At 43.5% G+C, this 24,379-nt stretch overlaps 2 protein-coding genes across 4 annotated transcripts in view; one reads left to right on the plus strand and one right to left on the minus strand.

Moving 5' to 3' along the window:
* The window catches only part of fancm (FA complementation group M), a 94,199-nt gene that overhangs the window by 19,117 nt on the left and 50,703 nt on the right, over positions 1-24,379 (plus strand). For 2 of the 3 annotated variants that reach the window (XM_060933512.1, XM_060933511.1), the window contains one exon: positions 23,926-24,057. In XM_060933512.1, coding sequence (XP_060789495.1) covers positions 23,926-24,057 — 132 coding nt within the window. Of the gene's footprint in view, positions 1-23,424; positions 23,630-23,925; positions 24,058-24,379 lie in introns of those variants that run through there. The other variant, XM_060933513.1, reaches the window with a different exon arrangement.
* Positions 1,436-16,950, minus strand: soul3 (heme-binding protein soul3). The gene is made up of 5 exons (XM_060933510.1): positions 16,518-16,950; positions 12,609-12,703; positions 8,720-8,858; positions 6,322-6,505; positions 1,436-2,054 (listed from the first exon to the last, which is right to left on the minus strand). Exons 1-5 carry the CDS (start codon positions 16,726-16,728, stop codon positions 1,883-1,885), a joined length of 801 nt encoding a protein of 266 aa, XP_060789493.1. The 5' UTR covers positions 16,729-16,950; the 3' UTR covers positions 1,436-1,882.

A 24,379-nucleotide genomic window follows, 5' to 3' on the forward strand; every position in this document is an offset into this window, starting at 1 on the left:
GAGGGATGGCATACTGGGTTTCTGTCGATCATAGTGACACGAGCCAATTGTGGGCATCTCTGAGCTCATGTCTGTGGAAGAAGGTAGATGGCGCTTTGTTCCAAATGTATTCCACTGCCCTGTGACGCTGTATAAGCAGGAGTTAGAACAATGGGTTGGCTCGTCTCTGAGGACGCCAGTGTTACCCTTCACCCTCACAGATGGGGAGAGCTGGCTGGTGGGTGGGAATTGGCAGGTGACCGAGACAATGAAGGAAAATTCCAGAAAGATAAAACTGAATTTGATCGCTATTTTATCATGTCCTACTTTTTGGCACAAAATATTCTCAGTGCAGATAAACCTGCCAAACAGCTCGTTGTCGCTTCATCTTGCACCTGCACCTATTTTGTTCTGTTGAATGTCATGATGTTCTGGAAGATTTAATTGTTTAATAGCTGTAATTTTCGTGTGTACGTGTCAGTAACCTGTCCCTCACGAGCACATTTGCCTGTGAGCAAGAAAGCGTTCCAACCACAGAATCGCGTCCTATTAACACATTGATGTATTTATACCTGCCTTCTGCTCGGGTAAGGACATAAAGTCGAACTTATTTACAGCTTTTCATGAATCTTCTGGAATCATAAAGGATCTAAGGCTCTGCTTCATGAATGTTTGAATAAGTTTATATAGATATAAAACCTCCAGCAGCTGAAGGACCAGATTAAGGCCCTGTCCACACGGCAACGGATTCAGGTGAATCCGATAAAATTTTTTAGCGTTTCGGCCTGGCGTCCACATGGCACCAGCGTTTTGGGTGCCCCAAAACGATATTTTTTGAGAACGGTTTCCAGAGTGGAAAAATCTGGCAACGGCGCCGTTGCGAAGTCGTCTGGATGAGCAGAACGGATTTGTTTACGATGACGTCACAACCACATGACTAGAACAAGAAGCACTCTCGCACGCATCATTCGTAACAAGAACAGCAACAATGGTTTTATAGTTCAGTCACTCGCAGGAGTAACTCCACCTAGTCATCGGTCCAGACAAGAGAGTCGGTTTTTCCTCGCGTAGTCACAGCCATCTTCTTCTTGTTGTTGTGTGTTTGTTCCTGTGAGTGCTTCACGCCGGGTAGAAGAAGGGGTTTATGCGCATGCGTCCTACTTCTATTGTTCTGGTGTCTCCGATGGGACCGTCTTACAGCACACGTAGAGGTGTGGCATGTGTATTGCATCGTTTTCAGCAGGCGTTGCGTTGCCATATGTACCTGATATTTTACTGATCCATTGCCCATGTGGACGCGATATATATATATATTTTTTGACCCGCTAAAAAAAAAATCTCGTTGTCGTGTGGATGTAGCCTAATTTAACACACACACACAACTCATTTTCTTTATTGTACATTTACTTATGACACTCTGGTAAAGCTAACTGAAAACTCTGATAAAAGACAGATGTTAAGAATAAAACAAGCTTTTATTTGCAATTAAGAAATCTTTAAAGACTTCAATTTTTCTTTCAGCTCATCTTGAATCTTCACTACTGAAGATTTATTTTCTCAGGAACTGCAGTAAGCAAACATTGGGGGGGGGAATCGTACACAGACGTACCTGCAGCATGTGTATGTCCTTAATTTTATTTTTAATAAGTTCTAGGATAAGATTTTATTTCAGTAAAAAAAGAGAGAACATTGGTTTAACTGAGTAACACAAGCTGCCAGGCCAACATTTACATATCATTTTGCATAAAGGAACTCGGCATTTTTGGGTACGCCTCGGAGTTATTATTCAGAAATAGCAACACTGCTCTGTGTGGGTGTTTCACTCAGGACAATGTGCTTGTTCAAGCTGTAGATTAGAGCAACTAAGCAGGTGCAGGGACCGATGCTTCCATGGGGAAACCCTTCACTGCCTTTGAATGAACCATATCTCGTTTACACGGTGTGCACTTGCAGGGTTGCTGTAGGCAGCTATGATGAAGGAGCTGGTGACGTACAGCCCGGGAGAATCCAGTATTTCTGCCAGAGCGTTTCTCTGAGTCATGAGGGTCGTCTCGTTCGTATCACCTGTGAAGGCCCTGGGACATGGAAAGCACTATGAGTTGCGAATTGGAACAAAGATACTCAAGAGGAGCTATACACGTTTACATTTACTGTCACAGTCAGTACGTTTACATGCACATCCAAATCGAGCTGCTGTCGGTAATCGAGCTAAGGGTCCCAGCAGGGGTGCCAGAGAAATCCAATCCTACATGCACACAAGGAAATCGAGCTATTGTGTGAGGTACATTGTGCACCCGAGCCACCTACACGCCCCATCGTGTTGGTACACTTCCGGTTGTCGTCATGAAGAAGAGCTATTCAAGAGCAGTGTTGCCAGATTGGGCGGTTTCCTGCCTAATTGGGCGGTTTTAAGTGCATTTTGGCGGGTTTTGAACATATTTTGGGCTGGAAAACGTCAGCAGTATCTGGCAACATTGTTCAAGAGTATAAACAAAGTTATCAGTTCCGTGTTCACAAGAAGAGTGTTTGTAGTTTGTATGTACGAACAGAAGTGTTCCTAATAAAATGGGCACTAAGTTGTTGATCTGAAGTGTCATGCCGACCGAGGCTGTTTTTTTTTTTTTTTTCTCTTCAACCGAGGCTGTTGTGTTTCCCGCTTGTGGTCTCGTCACTCATCACTTCCGGCAGGGGCAGTGCTGAAGTAAGTAGCTCGACTCCGTAGCTCGATAGGGTTTACATGCACTAAGTAGCTCGGCAAAAATTGCATAATCTAGGTCGTGTAGCTCGGTTACGAGAAATCAAGTTCGGTTCAATTTCAGCCGAGCTAAGGTGTTTCCATGGCATTTAGAACTTCGATTTCAGTCGAGCAACGGCAGAAATTCGATTTTCTCTATGTGCATGTAAACGCACTGAGTGATGCAGTGCCCTCCATGATTATTGGCCCCCTGTAATGATTAGTAAAAAGGGTTAGGGGGGAAAAATCCATCTTTTGGCAAAGTCGCTTCATCTCGCACTGGGAAAAAAAAAAAATCCAACCTTTAATTGAAAAAAAATTTATTCATAGAAAAACAATCATTTTCAACCAAAACCCATGTGCCACTATTACTGGCACCCCTGGAAATGATAGTGAACACAACGTACTGAAACATGTTTGAGTTGATTAGAGTGTGTAGGAACTTTCAAGCTGTAATCCATGACTTCCTGATTAACTGGGGAACAAATGAGGTAACACGCCAGCCAAATTCCCTTACCCTGTGTCCGAAATCATTCCCTACTTACTATAGTGAGGATGCCATTTTGTAGTGCTGTCCAAAACCTTAGTGAGGATTATTTACACCCTATATATGGCCCTTTTCCACTACCCTTTTTCAGCTCACTTCAGCTCGCTTCAGCTCACTTCAGCCCGACATGGCTCGCGTTTCGACTACCAAAAAACAGCACGACTCAGCTCGCTTCAGCCCTGCTTAGCCCCTAAAACTCGCACCGTTTTGGAGTGGGGCTGAAGCGAGCCAAAGCGAGCTGAGTGAGGTTGGGGGCGTGAGCAGACACACCCCTGTGCACTGATTGGTGAGGAGGAGTGTCCTCACATGCCCACACACGCCCCGCGAGCACGCTGGGATCTGTAAACACCGTAAACCCGGAAGAATAATAATTACGAGAATTTCTGAAGCCTTATGCGCCTCGCCTCATCTATACGCTCTTGCCAGTATCTGTTGGCGTTGTCGGTGACAACAAGCCACAGCACCAAGACCAGCAACACTAACGACTCCATGTCCTCCATGTTTATTGTTTACTATTCGGGTCGTGAGACTACCGCTTAAAAGCTCACTGATGTCACTGTTTGCGCTGCTTAACGACATCACGTGACGTCTACCCACTTTCGCTAACTCCACCCAATGTGTCCACCCACTTCCATCCAGCACGGTTCAGCACGGTTGTAGTCGAAATGCAACTCCAACAGCCCCGCTCAGCTCGACGCAGCCCAACTCAGCACCGCACGGCTCAGCCCGACTCAGCCGCGTTTGTAGTGGAAAAGCGGCAGTGCACTCAAAGTATCCCACAATGCATCACGAAAAGTACAATGATGGTCACTAACCAAAGCAATATATCCCATCATGTATTATGGTCACGCTGAAAGAAATCAAATTAAAAGTCTCAAATTTGATTTAAGAAAAGGCAGCGGCAAAGAAGAAAGTATTCAACCTTGATTTAAAAAAAACTGAAAGATGCAGTTACTTTGCATTGATTAATGTGGGAAATACGCTCAGTATAATATGGCTTTATCACAAAAATACATGCATGTATGTATTATTTTGAAAACCCACCAGCCGCCTGATCTGGCACGTTTTAATTGTGTGACGGTAATGACGACGTAAATACCAGCGCGACGGAACAGTTAGTCATCCATCAACATGGGAAAGATAAGAGAACACAAACCCAATGAGGGAGAAGTGTGTTGACCTTCATAAGTCAGGGAATGGTTTTAAAAACCAGCTACTCGCCTGAAAAATGTCCATTTCTACTGTTAGGACAATGATAAAGTGGACATCCACTAGAACTGTTACAAACTCGCCTGGAAGAGGACTTGAGTTTATTTTACCCCCATGTACAGTGAGGAAGAGGGTAAGAGAGGCAAAAAAAATCCAAGGATCACTGTTGGTGAATTACAAGAAAAAGTAAAATCTTGGTGTTTCGAAGTCTCCAAAACCACCATTAGACTCCATCTCCGTGCCAACAAATTATTTGGAAGGTTCCAGAAAAAAAAAAAAAAAAGCCTTTTCTGTCAGTTAACCACAAACATTTGTGAAACGCTACTACAACTTTGACTGGAACCGTGTTCTCTGGTCTGATGGAACAAAAATGGAGCTTTTTGGCAATAAACACTCAAGGTGGGTTTGGTGTAAAAAGAAGGATGAAAAGAACCCAATCCCAACTGTAAAATATGGTGGCAATTCTGTGATGTTTTGAGGCTGTTTTTCCTCCAAAGGCCCTAGAAACCTTGTTCGGGTCCATGGCATCATGGACTCCATGAAATCCCAGGACGTTTTAAATCAGAATCTGGCTGCTACTGCCAGGAAACTAAAACTGGGTCGTCATTGGATCTTCCAACAGGACAATGATCCGAAGCACATGTCCAAATCAACACAGAAATGGTTCACTGAGCACAGAATCAAGCTTCTGCCATGGCCATCTCGGTCCCTTGAGCCGAACCCTAGTGAAAACATGTGGGCTGAGCTGAAGAGGAGCGAGCACGAGAGAGGGCTGAGGACCCTGGATGATCTGGAGAGATTGTATAAAGAGGAATGGTCTCCGATGCCCTGTATCTGTATCTCCAACCTTATAAAATGTTATAGGAGAGACTCAGTGCTGTTTTACTGCCAAAGACAGGGTGTACAAAGGTACACTATAATGAAACAAGTTCAGTTACACAAATTGAAACGTAGCGATTTTCTATGCTATGGAAAGTCCGCACTATAATGACAGGCGTACTAACACCTTCTGCGCGCTTCGGCAGCGCATTGATACGGAGCTCAGATATCAATGCGCTGCCGAAGCGCGCAGAAGGTGTTAGTACGCCTGTCATTATAGTGCGGACTTTCCATAGCATAGAAAATCGCTACGTTTCAATTTGTGTAACTGAACTTGTTTCATATCACTGGTCATATAAACCTATGTAAACAGGAAAAACGCGGAAGAGTTTGGTCGCATCTAACTACAGCCCCAAAAAATACCATTGGCCATACTGAGCCTAGCTACATTGCTAACAGGAGTGACAGCGCGTCTGACTGCGTCTGACTGACTGGGAGGTCGCGCAAAGCTCGGACAGGTACGGAGCAGCTCGTCTCAATTCAGATAAGAGCATATTTCATTATGGAAGTACGGTGGACTGTTCCTTTAAACAGTTGGGAATTTTGAAGACGAATTGCTTCATTACCTAAACAGCTACACCTGTTAACTGTATTTTAATTTTCACATTTTACAATGATCATATATTTTCCATTTTGAGCAACTCCTATGATCCAAATTTCTCCCGAATTTAGTTTTGGCCAATTCCCACCCACCAGTTAGGTTTGCCCTTTCATACGCCAGTTACCAACCCGCGAGGGTGAAGGCTATCACATGCTTCCTCCTGAGATCTTTTCAATCTGCTCGTGGAGCACTGTAACGCACTCAGAGGAAAACGTGGAGGAGTGTTGGGTTGTGAAATGCTTGAGGAGTTGTAGCTGTACACCACTGGAGTGAGAGGGTTGATTTGGTAATGAAAGGAAATGCATTTTAATAAATATTTTGAAAAAGTTCACAATGAGGTAACAGTGTCGCTGTAACAACCCTGAAGCTGACCTGCTGTAGACGGTCATGTCAGGCCATGTCTCAATCACTACGTCGGGGTCAAGAGGCTGTGGTGGCAGAGTCTGGTGGTTGGAGGGCAGATGATATGCTATAGTGATGGCTCTAGACAAGCGTGTGTTTGCCTCCTCTGTATGCACCACTGTCAGGATGGGTATGGTCATGCCCAGATAAATGCCTACAAGAGACATAACTGTTAGCTCACATGATTTTGCAAATTTTTGAACAAGGTTCCTTTGCATCAGCTATATTTTTGTCGTTCCAGTTACCCACAGTGTTGTAGTCGAGTCACTAAACCTGGAGTCCGAGCCCAGTCTCGAGTCCCCAGTGTTCAAGGCCGAGTCGAGTCCAACACTCCCACCACACCATTTGACGGTGGCTGTTTTAACGCCATTAACATTAGTTTGTTCCTAAACATGATGCATGAACGTGCATTCTCTTTGTCAGGGAGTGTGAAGTATTCTGTCAGAGATGGACGGAAGTGCAGAAGGTGCGTTTATTAATATAAGTGAAGATAGGTAAACAATCCAGAATGGCAGGCAAAATCTTAAAATGGTGAAACAGGCAATAGGTCAAGCAAGGCACAAACAGGCTATCGTAGACATGGCAGAATCAAAGACAAGAAACAGGAAATCAGGGATCAGGAAACCAAACAAGGAAATAAGGCTAGGTAATGTGTCAGCAATGCAACTCAATACTTCGCAAAGCAAGTGCGTTTTCAGTTTTTATACTGGCATGCTGATTGTGCCTTAAAGGTCATAGGCAATGGTCGGAGGTGAAACGTAGAATATCAACTTTGTCTAGAAGAACAACCCAAAAAGCGAATTCAGTCTTCCTAGTATCTAATTTGCACCCTAAAATTGAATAAAATGGTTAAAATATACTGTTTTGCCCAATTTCCAAAGGTTTGTTTACGTCTCACTTGTGTGCACTTTCACCGCCAGGGGACCGTCATCGTGACATCATTTAAGGCAAACAGACTAGGAGCAATTCTGTTTTTACTTGCGAACCGAGCACACGTGTACGGACTTTGATTGTGAGAGGTTGTGTAAAATGTCTGATAGTGATTTTGAAATAGGAAGTCTCCAAATTAAATATCGAGAGGTGAAACCATATATGTACCGTATGAACCTCTGGCCATTGCGAAGCAATCGGTGAATGTGGCTCACTGGTTTGACCGTGCAGCCTCGGAATCGGACAGCAACTCGGCCGACTCTGATCGCGGTGACCCCAGACCTCAACAAGACTCGCGCCCAAACGATTTATCCTGGTAATTATGATAAATTCCTACTTTCAGCGTAATACTAAACAAGAGCCCTTTTGAAGAATAATTAAACCGTCCTCCCTAGTGGATATAGGGAACGATTACCTGACAGTGCGCCGGTAGGCCATATTAGCCTGCCATCCACGGCATTATACTATTTATAGCCTACTCTAAGCGAGGAAATATCCCTTTGTCTCATTTCCACAATGATTGTACAGAATCCCTCAGGATTCTTGACTTGTCAATTGCAAGCAAAAGTAAAAATGTTTACCTCCAATCTTCTCCTTTTTGCCTGAGCGTTGCTGCTCCATTTCTTCTTTGACTGCTTGATTTTATTTCACGCGCACAATCCACTCTCTCCGCCTTGTCTCTTCTTTTGGAGAAAGCCAACCTGCTCGCTCTGCCTCGTCTCCTCTCTCGGAAAAAGGTAAAAACTTCTTCCTGAACCAGTCCCCATTGTTACAGTTCACTGCACAACAATAAGGCATGGGGTTTTTCTTTGGAAATTCCTGAACGCACGTCTGCACTCAAGCCGAACGGCAATGTAAGTAAACAGAAGTGGACTCAACTCAAGCGGTTTGTTTGTCTTAAATGACGTCACGCGCCGAGTGGTCATGAAAATAGCCGAACAGAAATTCGCCACGATCCGCGCTAAATTTATTTTAATTCTTACTTATTAGCAATACTTCTTGGGACCAGAAGAAAATTACAGAGGGTTTTTGAACATATAAAGTTTCAAATGTGCATAAATTAAAAACCGTTGCCTATGAGCTTTAATGATGCGCTGATTGATCCTGTGCAGGTGCGAGTCGTTTATGGCGCGCACACGAGAGTCCGCTTGGCGTGCGCGCTGTCCGGAGCGCACCCAAGAGTCTATCTGATGCACGAGCTAAGGCGTGCAGGTGTGACACTCTTGCGTGAAATTAGTACAAAAATTAATGTAGATTATAATAATTTGGCATAAGATTTATGGCATGTTACAGAAAATAAAGAAAAAAAAAATCAGAGTCCTTGTCTGCAATTTACGTGTCCTAATGCAGTTAATGCACGAGTCCAAGTCGAGTCATGAGTCCTTGAAATTAGGGCATGAGTCAGAGTCCTGGACTTGAGTACTACAAGCCTAGTTACCCAAAGAATTCTGCTGGCAAATGTATTTCATGATCTTCATGAAGCCGTAGCAGATGCTCTGTTCATACGTGTCCTCTTTGATCGTGATGCAGGCCCAGTGTGCTTTGTCGTAGTGCTTCTCATAAACTACGTCCCCACACTGCAACACAAGAAGTATTTAGTTCAAATTTCAAGTCATGTGCATTTTAAAAAGTACAATAAAAATGCAATGAAATGCACTTTGCCCTGGCTCTCTTTGCCCATAATATCTATAAAATGAGTAATACAATTCATAAAACAACCTGACCAAAACAAAAAAAACAAAAACCCACAACTTAAAACCTATAGCAGCATGTACAACCCCGATTCCAAAAAAGTTGGGACAAAGTACAAATTGTGAATAAAAATGGAATGCAATGATGTGGAAGTTTCAAAATTCCATATTTTATTCAGAATAGAACATAGATGACATCTCAAATGTTTAAACTGAGAAAATGTATCATTTAAAGAGAAAAATTAGGTGATTTTAAATTTCATGACAACAACACATCTCAAAAAAGTTGGGACAAGGCCATGTTTACCACTGTGAGACATCCCCTTTTCTCTTTACAACAGTCTGTAAACGTCTGGGGACTGAGGAGACAAGTTGCTCAAGTTTAGGGATAGGAATGTTAACCCATTCTTGTCTAATGTAGGATTCTAGTTGCTCAACTGTCTTAGGTCTTTTTTGTCGTATCTTCCGTTTTATGATGTGCCAAATGTTTTCTATGGGTGAAAGATTTGGACTGCAGGCTGGCCAGTTCAGTACCCGGACCCTTCTTCTACGCAGCCATGATGCTGTAATTGATGCAGTATGTGGTTTGGCATTGTCGTGTTGGAAAATGCAAGGTCTTCCCTGAAAGAGACGTCATCTGGATGGGAGCATATGTTGCTCTAGAACCTGGATATACCTTTCAGCATTGATGGTGTCTTTCCAGATGTGTAAGCTGCCCATGCCACATGCACTAATGCAACCCCATACCATCAGAGATGCAGGCTTCTGAACTGAGTGCTGATGACAACTTGGGTCATCCTTCTCCTCTTTAGTCTGAATGACACAGCGTCCCTGATTTCCATAAAGAACTTCAAATTTTGATTCGTCTGACCACAGAGCAGTTTTCCACTTTGCCACAGTCCATTTTAAATGAGCTTTGGCCCAGAGAAGACGTCTGCGCTTCTGGATCATGTTTAGATACGGCTTCTTCTTTGAACTATAGGGTTTTAGCTGGCAATGGCGGATGGCACGGTGAATTGTGTTCACAGATAACGTTCTCTGGAAATATTCCTGAGCCCGTTTTGTGATTTCCAATACAGAAGCATGCCTGTATGTGATGCAGTGCCGTCTAAGGGCCCGAAGATCATGGGCACCCAGTATGGCTTTCCAGCCTTGACCCTTACGCACAGAGATTCTTCCAGATTCTCTGACTCTTTTGATGATATTATGCACTGTAGATGATATGTTCAAACTCTTTGCAATTTTACACTGTCGAACTCCTTTCTGATATTGCTCCACTATTTGTCGGCGCAGAATTAGGGGGATTGGTGATCCTCTTCCCATCTTTACTTCTGAGAGCTGCTGCCACTCCAAGATGCTCTTTTTATACCCAGTCATGTTAATGATCTATTGCCAATTGACCTAATGAGTTGCAATTTGGTCCTCCAGCTGTTCCTTTTTTGTACCTTTTAACTTTTCCAGCCTCTTATTGCCCCTGTCCCAACTTTTTTGAGATGTGTTGCTGTCATGAAATTTCAAAATGTCTCACTTTCGACATTTGATATGTTGTCTATGTTCTATTGTGAATACAATATCAGTTTTTGAGATTTGTAAATTATTGTATTCTGTTTTTATTTACAATTTGTACTTTTGTCCCAACTTTTTTTGGAATCGGGGTTGTAATATAGTTTCCTCCATTGGATGAAAGCGCCATCAGCCCGATTCTGTGTTTGAGCTCGCAGTTTCCTGATAACACGGTCAGTTCTTTTCACCACTTGGACACTACTCTTCTGTTCTATGTATTCTGCTTTGAAATTGGTAAATTAGTAAGACAGGACACACTAACACACTTGGTTTAGTTCCAACACATTGGACATCACTTCATTTGAGAGCTGAGACTGGAGGTTGGTGTTCCATGTCCGCATTCATGCAGCATCAGACCATTGTGACTATATCAACAAAGTGTCGAGCAGCACTACTTCAATAATGATGTAAGAAATTGGCATCGCAAAATAGTATGGACTGTAGTTTTCGTTCTCGGTCTCTTTACATACATGGTGCAGTCAGATCAGTTGATTGATTTTAAATTCATGAGCTCATTTTGACAGAGCTTTTTCTTAAGACCACTTGAATTCCAGATGTTTGTGCTTTTCAGGGGAAAACATTTCAGCTCTCATGAACAGAGCAAATGCTGCTACGGAAGTATTAATACACCTTCGTCAGTAGCTCGCTCTAGATCCAAATACCTTCAGAAGTGGGCAGTCTGTTACAGGGACATCGAGGGTTTGAGACTCGAGAGCAAAATTAGCCATGGTGGAAGGGGTGCCATTACGTTCTCTTCCTTGTCAATCACAGTGACCAGAGTTTGTGATCTCAGGTATGTGGAAGAGGGTAGATAGAGCTTTCCTCCGAGTGTGTTATGCTGCCTCAGAGGAAGCCCACGTTTGCCTCGTTCTTCTCGGTTGGTGTCTGTTGTGTGATTGGGAGAAAAGAGGAGGTGGGAATTGGCCAAGTCAGACGGGAGAGAAAGTGCAGAATGAAACTTATAAATAAATAATGGTCCGTTTACGTGGCTCAGCCACACTTATCGTTGTAATTCCAATTTAATGATCATAAATTCATCTCCAACTGTCTATCTCAAGTGTTTAACATCATACGTTCACAAGGAGATGTTTTCAGAACATGTACCTTGTTTCTGACTTGGACATTGTGAAGAGATTACATTCATGTCCCTGTATTTATGTACAGCTTGTGTTAAAACATGTTACTGTATAGTCACCAAGTCGATAAACTGCAGTGACTTGGCAAGGGTTTGGGCTGTGAGCTCGAGTTATCAGCAATTTCATGAGCAAAATGTTTTGTCAAGTTTACTTGTCAAATGTTTCTAATTGAGAAACCTACACTCATGAATAACATTCCTCAGGGAACCAGTTCTTTGTGTTTTGGCAGCCAAAGAACCAGCTCTTAGCCAGGAAAACTGGTTCTAGAGCGGCACCAACTCTGTCGGTCTAGATCTAAGAACCGCGTACATCCGGGACAAGGGGCGGCATTATTGTGACCAACAAGACCAGCTCAGACTTTGTCTCGGGGGGGGAGCTAGTGAAGTGTCCAGTCTGACTAATCCAAAGAAGAAAAAGAGATGAAGTAGTCCATTGTTTTTGTTGTGCTTTGCGCTAGCCGTAAAGGAAAGTAGAGGCCTAAATGTAATGTGATGTGAAAATTAAACCTGTTCTTAGAAGGTTCGCAAGTTGAACCAACTCCAAACCGGCACTAGTATCAGTCCAGGACTAGCACCTGGTTCGTGTTGGTGGAAATGGGGTAAAAGTGAGCAGCTGTGAGTTACACCTTCTGTAAGCTTTTACTAAAATATGTAAAGTTTCCGACAATGCGCGGAGGAACTGTAGTACGTTTTTTATTTTGTTGTATTTGTTTTTATACAGAAGGTGAGAGTCATGGTCTGTAAAAGCCAAAAAACTGTACACTGGGTCATGGCGCTCAACAGGCGCTTGAAACTAGGTTCTTCAGCAATTTATAAAAATTGACAATGTAATAAGACATTTAGACATTGTATATATTTAATTAAATAAAAATACGTTCTATTAAATAATGAGACAGAAGAAAATGGCTGAAAAGGCACCCTGATTAGAATACTCCTACCTTCTTCTTGCATGAGAGGAGTGTGAAGGGAACCGTCTCTCGCTGGTGTGTGCCGTTATTATTGGTCGTTAGCTGATGAATGGGTTCTGCCATATCTGTAAAGGCAGGAGGAGGAAATGTGAACCACATGAATATTGTAAGATAATACACACACGCACAAGGCTTGTCCTTTCCATTAAGGATTAGTAAGGCTTGATGTTCTCGTGAGATTAGTTTGCCTTGGAATGCGTTTTGAAAAAGAAATCCGTCTGAACAAACATGGCTGTGCTGTCTGGGTGTGAGGAGTGGAGTTGTGCTCTCTCCCTGTCAATCACAGAAACACTCCCCAATCACGTGGAAGAGGGCAGATAGCAGCTTGAAAAGCTGAATCTGGTTGTCTTCATGTGTCTCAGAGGAAGCGTGTTAACGGGGGGGAAATGAATTAACAATTTCTCTGGTGAGTCATTTCTAAGGTTGTGTTGTGGGCGGCACGGTGGTGTAGTGGTTGGCACAGTCACCTCACAGCAAGAAAGTTCTGGGTTCGAACCCAGCGGCCAGCGAGGGCCTTTCTGTGTGGAGTTTGCATGTTCTCCCCGTGTCTGTGTGGGTTTGCTCCGGTTTCCCCCACAGTCCAAAGATATGCGGTTAGGTTAATATGGGACGGCCTTGGGCTGAGGTGCCCTTGAGTGAGGCACCTAACTCCCAACTGCTCCCCGGGCGCTGTTAGCATGGCTGCCCACTGCTCACGTGTGTGTGTTCACTGCTTCAGATGGGTTAAATGCAGAGAGGAAATTTCACAAGTGTGTGATGAATAAAGTTGTGCTTTCTTTCTTTCCTTTGCTCATGCTAGTGTGTTTGTAATAAATTGCAAGAAGGCTATAACATATATAAATGGAACAAGACAGTTGGAATGTCAAGCAGTTGTTACACATTAATTACTCATTCTTTAACCATCTTTGGTAGAATGATGTGTGTTTCGGGTGGTTGTCTCACTACATGACCCACTTGAGAGTCAGTTCATGGACAGATGTCATGACGTTTTTCTTTAGAATTCTCTGGAAGAATTCAGAATTCATCGACAACAGCAAGCCGTCCTGGTCTGGATGCAGCAAAACAGGCCCAAACCATGATGCTGCCACCACCATGTTTCACAGATAAGATGAGGTTCTTATTCTGGAATGAAGCGGTTTCCTTTCTCCAAACATAATGCTTCTTATTTAAACCGGAAAGTTCCATTTTGGTCTCGTCCATCCAAAAAAACATTTTTCCAATAGCCTTCTGGCTTGTCCATGTGATCTTTAGCAAACTGTCGTCAGGCAGCAATGTTCTTTTTGGAGAACAGTATCCTGCTCCTCCTTGCAACTCTGCCATATGCTCATTGTTGTTCAGTGTTCTCCTGATGGTGGACACATGAACATTAGCCAATGTGAGAGAGGCCTTTAGTTGTTTAGAAGTTACCCTGTGACCTCATGGACGATTACACGCCTTGCTCTTGGAGAGATCTTTGTTGGTCCACTCCTGAGGAGGTAAGTGATTTTGATCTTCCTCCATATGTCGGACAGTGGATGGGCGGAGTCCAAACCCGCTACAGATGTTCTGTGACCTTTTCCAGCCTGATGAACATAATCAACTCTCTTTCTGAGGTCCTCAGGAATCCTCTTTGTTTGTGCCATGATGCACTTCCACAAACGTGTGCTGTGAGGATCAGACTTTGATAGATCTCTGTTCTTTAAATAAAACAGGGCGAACACTGACCTGATTGTTATCCCATTGACTGGTGAATTACATTTCACTTTAATGGACAGTGAAGAGCAAACCCAAACCCTTTATTTATTTATTTATTTATTTATTTATTTTACACTGGAGATGAACAGTTTTTGTACTCACAATATGAATGTTAACATTTATATTCAAACTGCTGTGGTTTTTAATGAGCAGGACCTGAACGTTCATTCTTCCCCATGAATCTCTACGCCTTAGTGTTGGGATAAATGTGGTGGAAGACAAGAAGTTGATGCTTCTCATTGCCCTGAAGACCTACAGTACATTTTATTCACAAAATGAGTTGTCTTTCACTGCTTGGAGCTCAAACAGATTTGCGTCATGTTTGCGAGTGCTCGGAGTTTACTCTTCATGTGGTGTTTGTCCCTCATGGGACATCATATGAGCTTTGGAATGAATTTCTCTGAAGCCCCTTTTGTTCTTGCAGAATAGCAGACAAACATGCATTTGTTTAGAAAGTTGAAAGCATCATTTTAACTGTTACGGAGCTAAATCAGAGACTTTAAAACGGAAAACTAGAACACGACATTGAAACGCTTTTGTTGAAATTAACTTCATGCCAGCCTTTTTCAGTGCTTGATGTATATCACACACACCTCATCTTTTTTTCAGAGGTCAGTATTTCCAGTATTAAATTACTGTCTCTGTGGAAGTGCGAAGAGCATGGTTGGCATGGAAGGGTTTCGAAGGGAAGAAGAAATGTGTTTGCATATCTCATCTCATTATCTCTAGCCGCTTTATCCTGTTGTACAGGGTCGCAGGGAAGCTGGAGCCTATCCCAGCTGACAATGGGCGAAAGGCGGGGTACACCCTGGACAAGTCGCCAGGTCATCACAGGGCTGACACTTATGGCCCTTTTCCACTACCCTTTTTCAGCTCACTTCAGCCCGACACGGCTCGCGTTTCGACTACCTCAGAGCAGCACGACTCAGCTCGCTTCAGCCCTGCTTAGCACCCAAAACTGGCACGGTTTTGGAGTGGGGCTGAAGCGAGCCAAACCGAGCCAAGTGGGGCTAGGGGCGTGAGGAGACACTCCCCTGTGCACGGATTGGTGAGGAGGAGTGTCCTCACACGCCCCGCGAGCACGCTGGGATCTGTAAACCCGGAAGAAGAAGAATTACGAATTACGAGAATTTCTGAAGCCTTATGCGCCTCGCCTCATCTATACGCTCTTGCCAGTATCTGTTGGCGTTGTCGGTGACAACAAGCCACAGCACCAAGACCAGCAACACTAACGACTCCATGTCCTCCATGTTTATTGTTTACTATCCGGGTCACGAGACTACCGCTTAAAAGGTCACTGATGTCACTGTTTGCGCCGCCTAACGACATCACGTAACGTCCACCCACTTTCGCTAACTCCACCCAATGTGTCCACCCACTTCCAGCCAGCACGGTTCAGCGTGGTTGTAGTCAAAATGCAACCCCAACAGCCCCACTCGGCACGGCACGGCTCAGCCCAACTCAGCCGCGTTGGTAGTGGAAAAGCGGCAATAGACACAGACAACCATTCACACCTACGGTCAACTTAGAGTCACCAGTTAACCTAACCTGCATGTCTTTGGACTGTGTGGGAAACCGGAGCACCCGGAGGAAACCCACGCGGACACGGGGAGAACATGCAAACTCCGCACAGAAAGGCCCTTGCCGGCCATGGGGCTCGAACCCGGACCTTCTTGCTGTGAGGCGACAGCGCTAACTACTACACCACCATGCCGCCCCGTGTTTGCACATGTCTTTAAACGTTGTACCTCAAGGTTTGATATTTTATGCATGCTGAGATGCTTTACTGCTCACCACGGTTATAAAGAGTGATTGAGTTCCTGGCAGCTCGAACCAATCTGACCATGTTCCTCTGATCTCTCATCAAGACCACAGAACTGACAGTGGCTCAGTGGATGTGTGAAATCTTTTTCTACAGTTACGGTCGTAAATAAGATGATGGGGACCGAGTATGAAATTTGGCACAAAAGCTTGAGAATGGTCAAACGTTCACCTTTTAGTCTTCAAGATCTTTTGAATCTTGACAGACAGTGTGACTCAGCCCTGAGGTCACGTACCATGTGAAGCCTCAGGTGCAGGAGATAACCTGCTTTTAAAAGCACAGACAGGTGAAAGCCCAGGTGTGTGCTCCAGCTGACCCTTTACCTCTCGGTACTTCTACTCGGTGTCCTCTGGCGACCTCCTGCCAGTAAGCCAGCAGTCTGTCCTCCTCTTCCTCCTCCTCTGTCTCCTCTTCAGCACTGCCTGAACCCGAGTCTGAGAGCTGATCTCCGGAGAAAGACTCCAGATCTTCGAGTGTGATCATGCCATGCTGAGGTCTTGACCCCTGACCCCTTCCTCCTCCACAGCTGTCCATGATCACATCAGTCGCCGGTCAGGTTTCTCTCTTACCGTGTCTGAGGAGTGAACTTTATGCTTGCCGTCATGCAACAGGAGCTCGAGACTGAAAGCGCGGTTTTAACAACACGTTGTTTTTGTTTTTCTTCCGCTTGTTCTTCTAAATAACTCTCTTAGCAACGACTACTTCCGGACTCGGCGCGCGCGAGACGCGTCTCCTGATCACCTGCGCTTCATGCTTATAAGCGCACTAGAGATACCACGTGATCGGACATACCACGTGATCGAGGCAGCTCTGCTGCAGGTCAGAAATGACTGCGATGCTAACAATGTTTCGTTTAACTTTATTTATCATAAACTTTGATTAAAGCACAGACTGTCTCAGAATAGATTTATTTTACACTTCTGCATTTAAGGTACCTTATTTACATTTTTAAACCATGACGCGGCTGATTGCTTGAATGTGATTGGTTAGAAGGTGCGCACTAGTTCAGCAGAACACAACAGCACAAGTAGTTCCGGCTGGACCCGAAGCAATAGGTTAATATTAATGCGCTCGGTCTAATTATATAGTACAGGGGTTTCAAAGTGTGGGAGAGTCCGCCCCCCCTCAGAGAGCAAATAAACAACAGCGCCCCCCCACCACAATTTTTGTTGTTGCTATACTTAATGTTCCATTCGTATTTAAAAAAAAATGGTTGTTGTACACATTTTTATCTTTTTTCTTTTACACATTTTAAACATCTGTGCTTTTTTAAAACATCTTGTTTTACACATTTTAAACATCTGTGCTTTTTAAAACATTTTTTACACATTTTAAAACATCTGTGCTTTTTAAAACCTTTTTTTAACACATTTTAAACATCTGTGCTTTTTTAAAACATTTTTTACACATTTTAAACATCTGTGCTTTTTTAAAACATTTTTTACACATTTTAAACATCTGTGCTTTTTTACACATTCTAAACATCTGTGCTTTTTTTAAACATATTTTTTTTACACATTTTAAACATCTGTGCTTTTTTAAACATCTTGTTTTACACATTTTAAACATCTGTGCTTTTTAAAACCTCTTTTTTACACATTTTAAACATCTGTTTAAAATGTCCGAGGCCTTCTCTTGTGCTCTCTCCTCTTCAGCTCAGCCCACAGGTTTTCACTGGGGTTCGGCTCAGGGGACTGAGATGGCCATGGCAGAAGCTTCATTCTGTTCTCAGTCACTACGTTTACATGCACATAAAGAGAATCGAATTTCTGCCGTTGCTCGACTGAAATCGAAGTTCAAAATGCCATGTATACACCTTAATTCGGCTGAAATTGAACCGAACTTGATTTCTCGGAATCGAGCTACACGACCTAGTTTATGCGATTTCTGCCGAGCTACTTTGTGCATGTATACCCTATCGAGCTAGTTGTCGAGCTACTTCCGGAAATGACGAGTGACGAGACCACAAGCGGGAAACACAACAGCCTCGGTCGGCATGACAACAGTAGTAGCGAGCAGCAGAAGAGGTCAGGAGGAACAAACGAGGAAGAGAAAATGGCGATGTAGAGCTCTCTGAAGTGTGGGTGGAGCACAGAGGACGGCAGGACAAAGCTTCTGGTATTAATAGGCTTTTTATTGTCAGACTTTTCAGTTTAACAGCCTACTTTTATTCTTGAGAGGAAAACACACACACACACGCGCGCGCTGTGTTCTAGTCCCGGGATGAGCTGTCCCCTCTGCTCTCCCTCTGCCTCCTTAAATAGGGCGCGGTTACTGGGAAGACATACAAACACAGGTTAATTACCGTAAGGTGAAGTGATTCTGCCACTCACCTTCCCTGGCTCTGCCCTCCTGTCACAGACCGGCGCTTGACCATGCCCCCACTGCTACAGGCAAGCAGAAACGTGCACTTCTGGAGCAATGAGGAGACAGAGTTCATGCTCATTCAGCTTAAGGAGTTGAATATATTAAAATTCATGGACGGGAGAAAAACGCGCAATGGAGAACACGGAACTGATAACTTTGTTTACACTCTTGAATAGCTCTTCTTCATGACGACAACCGGAAGTGTACCAACACGATGGGGCGTGTTGCGCCACCTGTGGCTCGGGTGCACAATGCACCTCACACAATAGCCCGATTTCATTGTGTGCATGTAGAATTGGATTTCTCTGGCACCCTGCTGGGACCTTCAGCTCGATTACCGACAGCAGCTCGATTTGGATGTGCATGTAAACGTAGTCAGTGAACCATTTTTGTGTTGATTTAGACATGTGCTTCGGATCATTGTCCTGTTGGAAGATCCAGTGATGACCCAGTTTTAGTTTCCTGGCAATAGCAGCCAGATTCTCATTTAAAACGTCCTGGGATTTCATGGAGTCCATGATGCCATGGGACCCAAACAAGGTTTCCAGGGCCTTTGGAGGAAAAACAGCCTCAGAATATCACCGAACCTCCACCATATTTTACAGTTGGGATCGGGTTCTTTTCATTATAGCCTCCTCCTTTTTACACCAAACCCACCTTGAGTGTTTATTGCCCAAAAGCTCCATTTTTGTTCCATCAGATCAGAGAACACGGTTACAGTCAAAGTTGTAGTAGCGTTTCGCAAACATTTGTGGTTAACTGAGAGAAAAGGTGTTTTTTCTGGAACCTTCCAAATAATCTGTTGGTATGGAGGTTGGAGTCTGATGGTGGTTTTGCAGACTTGGGAACCCAAGATTTTACTTTTTCTTATAATTCACCAACAGTAATCCTTGGGGATTTTTTCACCTCTCTTACCCTCCTCCTCACTTAGCCTGGGAAATCCCATGCTGCTTTGCACAATCGTTCCGATCTGAAAAGACAGCATGGAAACTATGGTCTAAAGGCTCGCCTGAGTTAGGGAGCCAATCAGAGAGTGGGGAGGGGTGGAAAGACGGTGACGCGTACTACTCGACAAACGGAAGCTTGTAGTTTATTTGGGACTGTTTACGGATCACATTTAACATGGCGGCAGGTCCAGCTTCTCTCATATTTGTCTTGCACAAATGGCAGTAGTCGTTCGGTGCCATTGTTTTCCTATTTTTGTTTTGCTTTCTCTTTCCTTCTCTTCTTCGCCTCTTCATCTTCTTCGTCGCTCTAACTACGTCACCGGGTACAACTGCCATGATTGGCCATGGGCTACGTATACGCCAAATGATAGACATTCGCAACGTCCAATAAACGGCCGTTGACAATCGTAAACCACACCTCCCCTACGAGAAATTCAATAGGCGGATTCCAGACCATATTTCACTTGTGATATGGTCTGGTGTTAACCAGACTACTCCTCACTGTACGTAGGGGGGAAAATAAACTTGTATAAAAGGCAGTTGCATTCAACACTTGGGTTAAGATTTAACAGCAGGTACTGTACAAGCGGAAAATGGCTAATTTCTTTGGGTCATAATTGCAATGTGGTTCAACAGTGTAATGTGTTCATGTTGTGTCCCTCAGTTGGGGATTACGGTATATTGTAGCCATGACCATAACGAAGTCAAATGGAAAAATAATTAACCCGGTTCTTCCTTCGCTTTGAATCCCACTGTCACAGTGTAACACAGTGGATGATGAGTACTAAACCCATACTTACACACACACACACAAAAAAACAACAACCCCCAATTAATGAAAGAAGACTAAACCCAGTGATGTTCACACTGCCAGCACTCAGTGTCCTTGAAACAGCCAGTTTCTCAGGTTAATGGGCGGCACGGTGGTGTAGTGGTTAGCACTGTCGCCTCACAGCAAGAAGGTTCCGGGTTCGAGCCCAGCAGCCGGCGGGGGCCTTTCTGTGTGGAGTTTGCATGTTCTCCCCGTGTCTGCGTGGGTTTCCTCTGGGTGCTCTGGTTTCCCCCACAGTCCAAAGGTTAACATGGGGCATCCTTGGGCTGAAGTGCCCTTGAGCAAGGTTACTAACCCCTGACTGCTCCCCGGGCGCTGTAGTGTGGCTGCCCACTGCTCTGGGTGTGTGCGTGTGTTCACTGCTTCAGATGGGTTAAATGCAGAGGATAAATCTCACTGTGCTTGAAGTGTGCATGTGACAAATAAAGGTTCTTCTTCTTAATCATAATAATAATCTTCCCTCCTTGTGTTGTCACTGTGCACTACATTCAATCACAGCCACCCAGGTCAGTACCACATCTAGGCATCATCGTCATGGAGTTGACCTTTATGGAAAACATTTATGATCTCGCTCATGTGTATGTGAACTGGTAAATGGAGTAGTGAAATGGACTTTGTTAGTCTTATGAGCATGCGCGGTGCTCATCATAGGTCTAATCACTGATCTCAGGTCACGGTTTGGCCTTCATGTTACCTCACAACAGAGCAATTCCAGCGTTATGGACGTGACACTTGAACTCAAAATGGCAACAAATGACCCAGTGCATGTTTTATTGTCTCCCAGTATTTAAACAGGTGTTGCATGTTTTAAGGCTGTACCATACTGGAGAAGTGATAGAACAAGAACAATTCCCATAGTACATCTAGGGCATGCCAGAAAACGCCAATAAAAGATGCGTTATGGATGTGACAGAAAAAGTATCACTTTTCTTGGGTGACTGTACATTTTTATCAAACTCTGTGAAATTGTAAACCTAATGTCGAAATGGAGATATCCATTTGATAGAGGGGTCCAAGGTGAATATTAAAAAAAATCTTTGTTTAAAATATTTTGTATTTCATGCAGAGTTTCGGAAGGAAAAGTCAGCGTTATGGATGTGACGAAATTCCGTTATGGATGTGACGCGTCTGAAATAGACATGGCATATGTTTAGAAAATCAGCAATTTAACCACCATAACCCTTTGAAAAACTCTCTAAATATCAGCTAAAACTATCAAAGTTCTTAAATAATATTTAGGATGGCTATTGTTTTGCTGTTTTGTGGATTTTAGCATACATTTCTGTGGCTTGTGGCAATAATATAGAATTGTACATGATCAAAGTTGATTTTAGCTTGGGTTTTACATTATAAGAAAGACTGACAGTGACACATTAGGTTGGTTACAAATTGGTTCAACTTATTCACATCTGTAAAATACAGGCCTAGGTGATATCTCTGGGAGTGGTTTTGATGTATTACATGTTGCTTTATTTTTGCATGGTGAGGTTGACATTTACATGGAATTGCCCAACACTGAATTGATCCCAGTACTTTAAACTGTGTATGGGTGGCGATATCTAAACTTTCTTTGGATTTCGTCAATTAAAGAGGCTTGGAGTTGTCACAGAAATATCTATAAGGGTTCGGATTTCAGCTGGAAAAACAGGACACTCTTTGGTCCAAGTCTGCTTGCGTATGTGTGTGAGAATGAGGGCAGTTGGAAGATTTATGCAAGCTTGTGCATGATGTCCGAGGTCATTTAATTAACCTCCTTCACGGTTGGCTTTTTGATTGTTTTTAATGAACATAAGTAGACTATGGTCAGGCATGAAATAACGTCGTCTACACCTAATGGCGTGTGTTGCGTGTAATCGAGTTGCCTCGAGAATTGAATTGCTGTCTGATGGCGGCACGGTGGTGTAGTGGTTAGCACGGTCGCCTCATAGCAAGAAGGTTCCGGGTTCGAACCCAGCGGCCGACGAGTGCCTTTCTGTGTGGAGTTTGCATGTTCTCCCTGTGTCTGCGTGGGTTTCCTCCAGGTGCTCCGGTTTCCCCCACAATCCAAAGACATGCAGTTAGGTTAATGTGGGGCGGCCTTGAGCAAGGTACCTGACCCCTGACTGCTCCCTGGGCGCTCTGGTGTGGCTGCCCACTGCTCTGAGTGTGTGCGTGTGTTTACTGCTTCAGATAGGTTAAATGCAGAGGATGAATTTCACTATGCTTGAAGTGTGCATGTGGCGAATAAAGGTTTCTTCTTCTTAAAATTTGAACAAAATGCAGCTGTGGAGAGTGCTGATCCCCAACTAGAGACGTGCACTAATTAGTCGTATGTAATTTAAACCACAGCAACCCTAGCTAGGATAAACGATTTACTGGAGATTAATGAATTCATAGCATCCAGAACACTGGTATATTAATCAAAATGTTTTTTTTTTGGTCCTGGAAGCTTTATACACTCTATAGTCAAAAGTATGTGGACACCAGACCATCACGCCTATATGTGGTTCTTCCTAAAAATGTTCCCACAAAGTTTGAAGCTCACAGTTGTATATAATGTCTCTGTATTCTGTAACATTACATTTTCCCTTCACTGGAACCAACAGGTCCAAATCTGTTTCAGTAGGACGACGACGATGATGATGATGATGACGCTCCTGTGAACACAAAGTGAGCTCCATGAAGACATGCTGTGTGCGAAGGTTGGCATGAAGAACTCTAGTGTCCTGAACTCAACCCCACTGAACACCTTTGGGACGAACTGGAGCCTCAACATCAATGTCTGATGTCACTGATGCTCTTGTAGCTGAACTGAATGAACACAAATCCCCGCAGCCACGCCCCAAAACCTAGTGGAAAGTCTTCCCAGGAGAGAAAAGAAGAGTGAAGCTCATTATAACAGTAAAGGAGAATAAATCTGGAATGAGACGTTCAACAAGGACATATGGGTGTGGTGGTCATTGGGTGCACATGCTTTTGGTCATATAGTGTGCATGAAAGTAAAATCTGTTCACTTTCACAGCCTATTTGTTGGTTATTGTGAAATCTCCATCCAGACGCAGGATCCTACTCTTAACAGTGGATGAGAGAAACTAAACAATGAATGTTCAGTTAATTTCCGATATTAAAAGTGAAGTCTTCATGAGAAAGTAGAATCAACCTGGTCCACACTGACTCCTCCCTTTCAGTGAGGTCACGGAGGTCACATGACTGAGCCGAGATTTGCTGTGACCTGCTCGATCTTGCTCGGAAAGTGCTGTTTTGTTTCTTTCATTTATAGATACGATAATGTTCTTACATTGTTGTGTGTGTGTGTTCTTTGTATTTTCTGATTAGCAGTATTTATTTTAATGTTTCTTCGTACCTTTTTTGTGAACTGCAGAGATTTGTCTGAACTTTTTTAACTCCTTTAGTAATTCGGGGATCATTATCCATGATCAAGTATTTAAAAGGAAAATAAAAAAAGTCTTTCTCAAATGTCCTCTGTGCAAAAACTTGTACGTCTGTCTGAAACTGGGACATTAAAACAAAAGCACAGTGTATTTTGTATTGTGTAACAGTTCTTGTGTATTATGCTATCTAACAGCCCATTATTGTTCTGAAAAGGTTTTGGAAAGGTTTACATCCCGTCTCATCCAGATGAGGGTGCTTAACCAGCGGGACCTTCGCTCCCTCACGAAGTACCAGCTCATTCTGGCACGAGAGCAGTTCAGACGCAACCCTCCATCACATCTCATGGTACAACAGTTTCAATCTGATGAGTATTATACATTTCGAGCTATATTGACACTACGACTACTACTGAGAGTGTTCACAATGCCGGGCATCGAAACCCGATGACCAGGTTTTAAGCTTCAAATATTAATTAAATCGAGGTTTCTATTGGATCTGATTGATTGACTCGTGTCACAAGCAGTCTGAGAAAACAAATCCAGCACGAAGGTACGTTGGAGCTGCCATTTTGTAAACTTGTTGTCATGAAAATTTTTACAAACAGAAGAAATGTATTTGGAAATACGTAATTTTATTTCAGAAAGTCAGTTTCAGAAAGCGCTTGACT

This window comes from Neoarius graeffei, chromosome 11, assembly GCF_027579695.1.
Source record: "Neoarius graeffei isolate fNeoGra1 chromosome 11, fNeoGra1.pri, whole genome shotgun sequence".
Lineage (NCBI taxonomy): Eukaryota > Metazoa > Chordata > Actinopteri > Siluriformes > Ariidae > Neoarius > Neoarius graeffei.

Coding starts and splice junctions, on each gene's coding strand:
- soul3 (XM_060933510.1), bottom strand. CDS start 16,728: ATGGACAGCTGTGGAGGAGGAAGGGGTCAGGGGTCAAGACCTCAGCAT. Junction 8,859..12,608: donor TCCTCTCATGCAAGAAGAAG/GTAGGAGTATTC, acceptor CTTGTGTTGCAG/TGTGGGGACGTAGTTTATGA. Junction 2,055..6,321: donor GACATGACCGTCTACAGCAG/GTCAGCTTCAGG, acceptor TCCATGTCCCAG/GGCCTTCACAGGTGATACGA.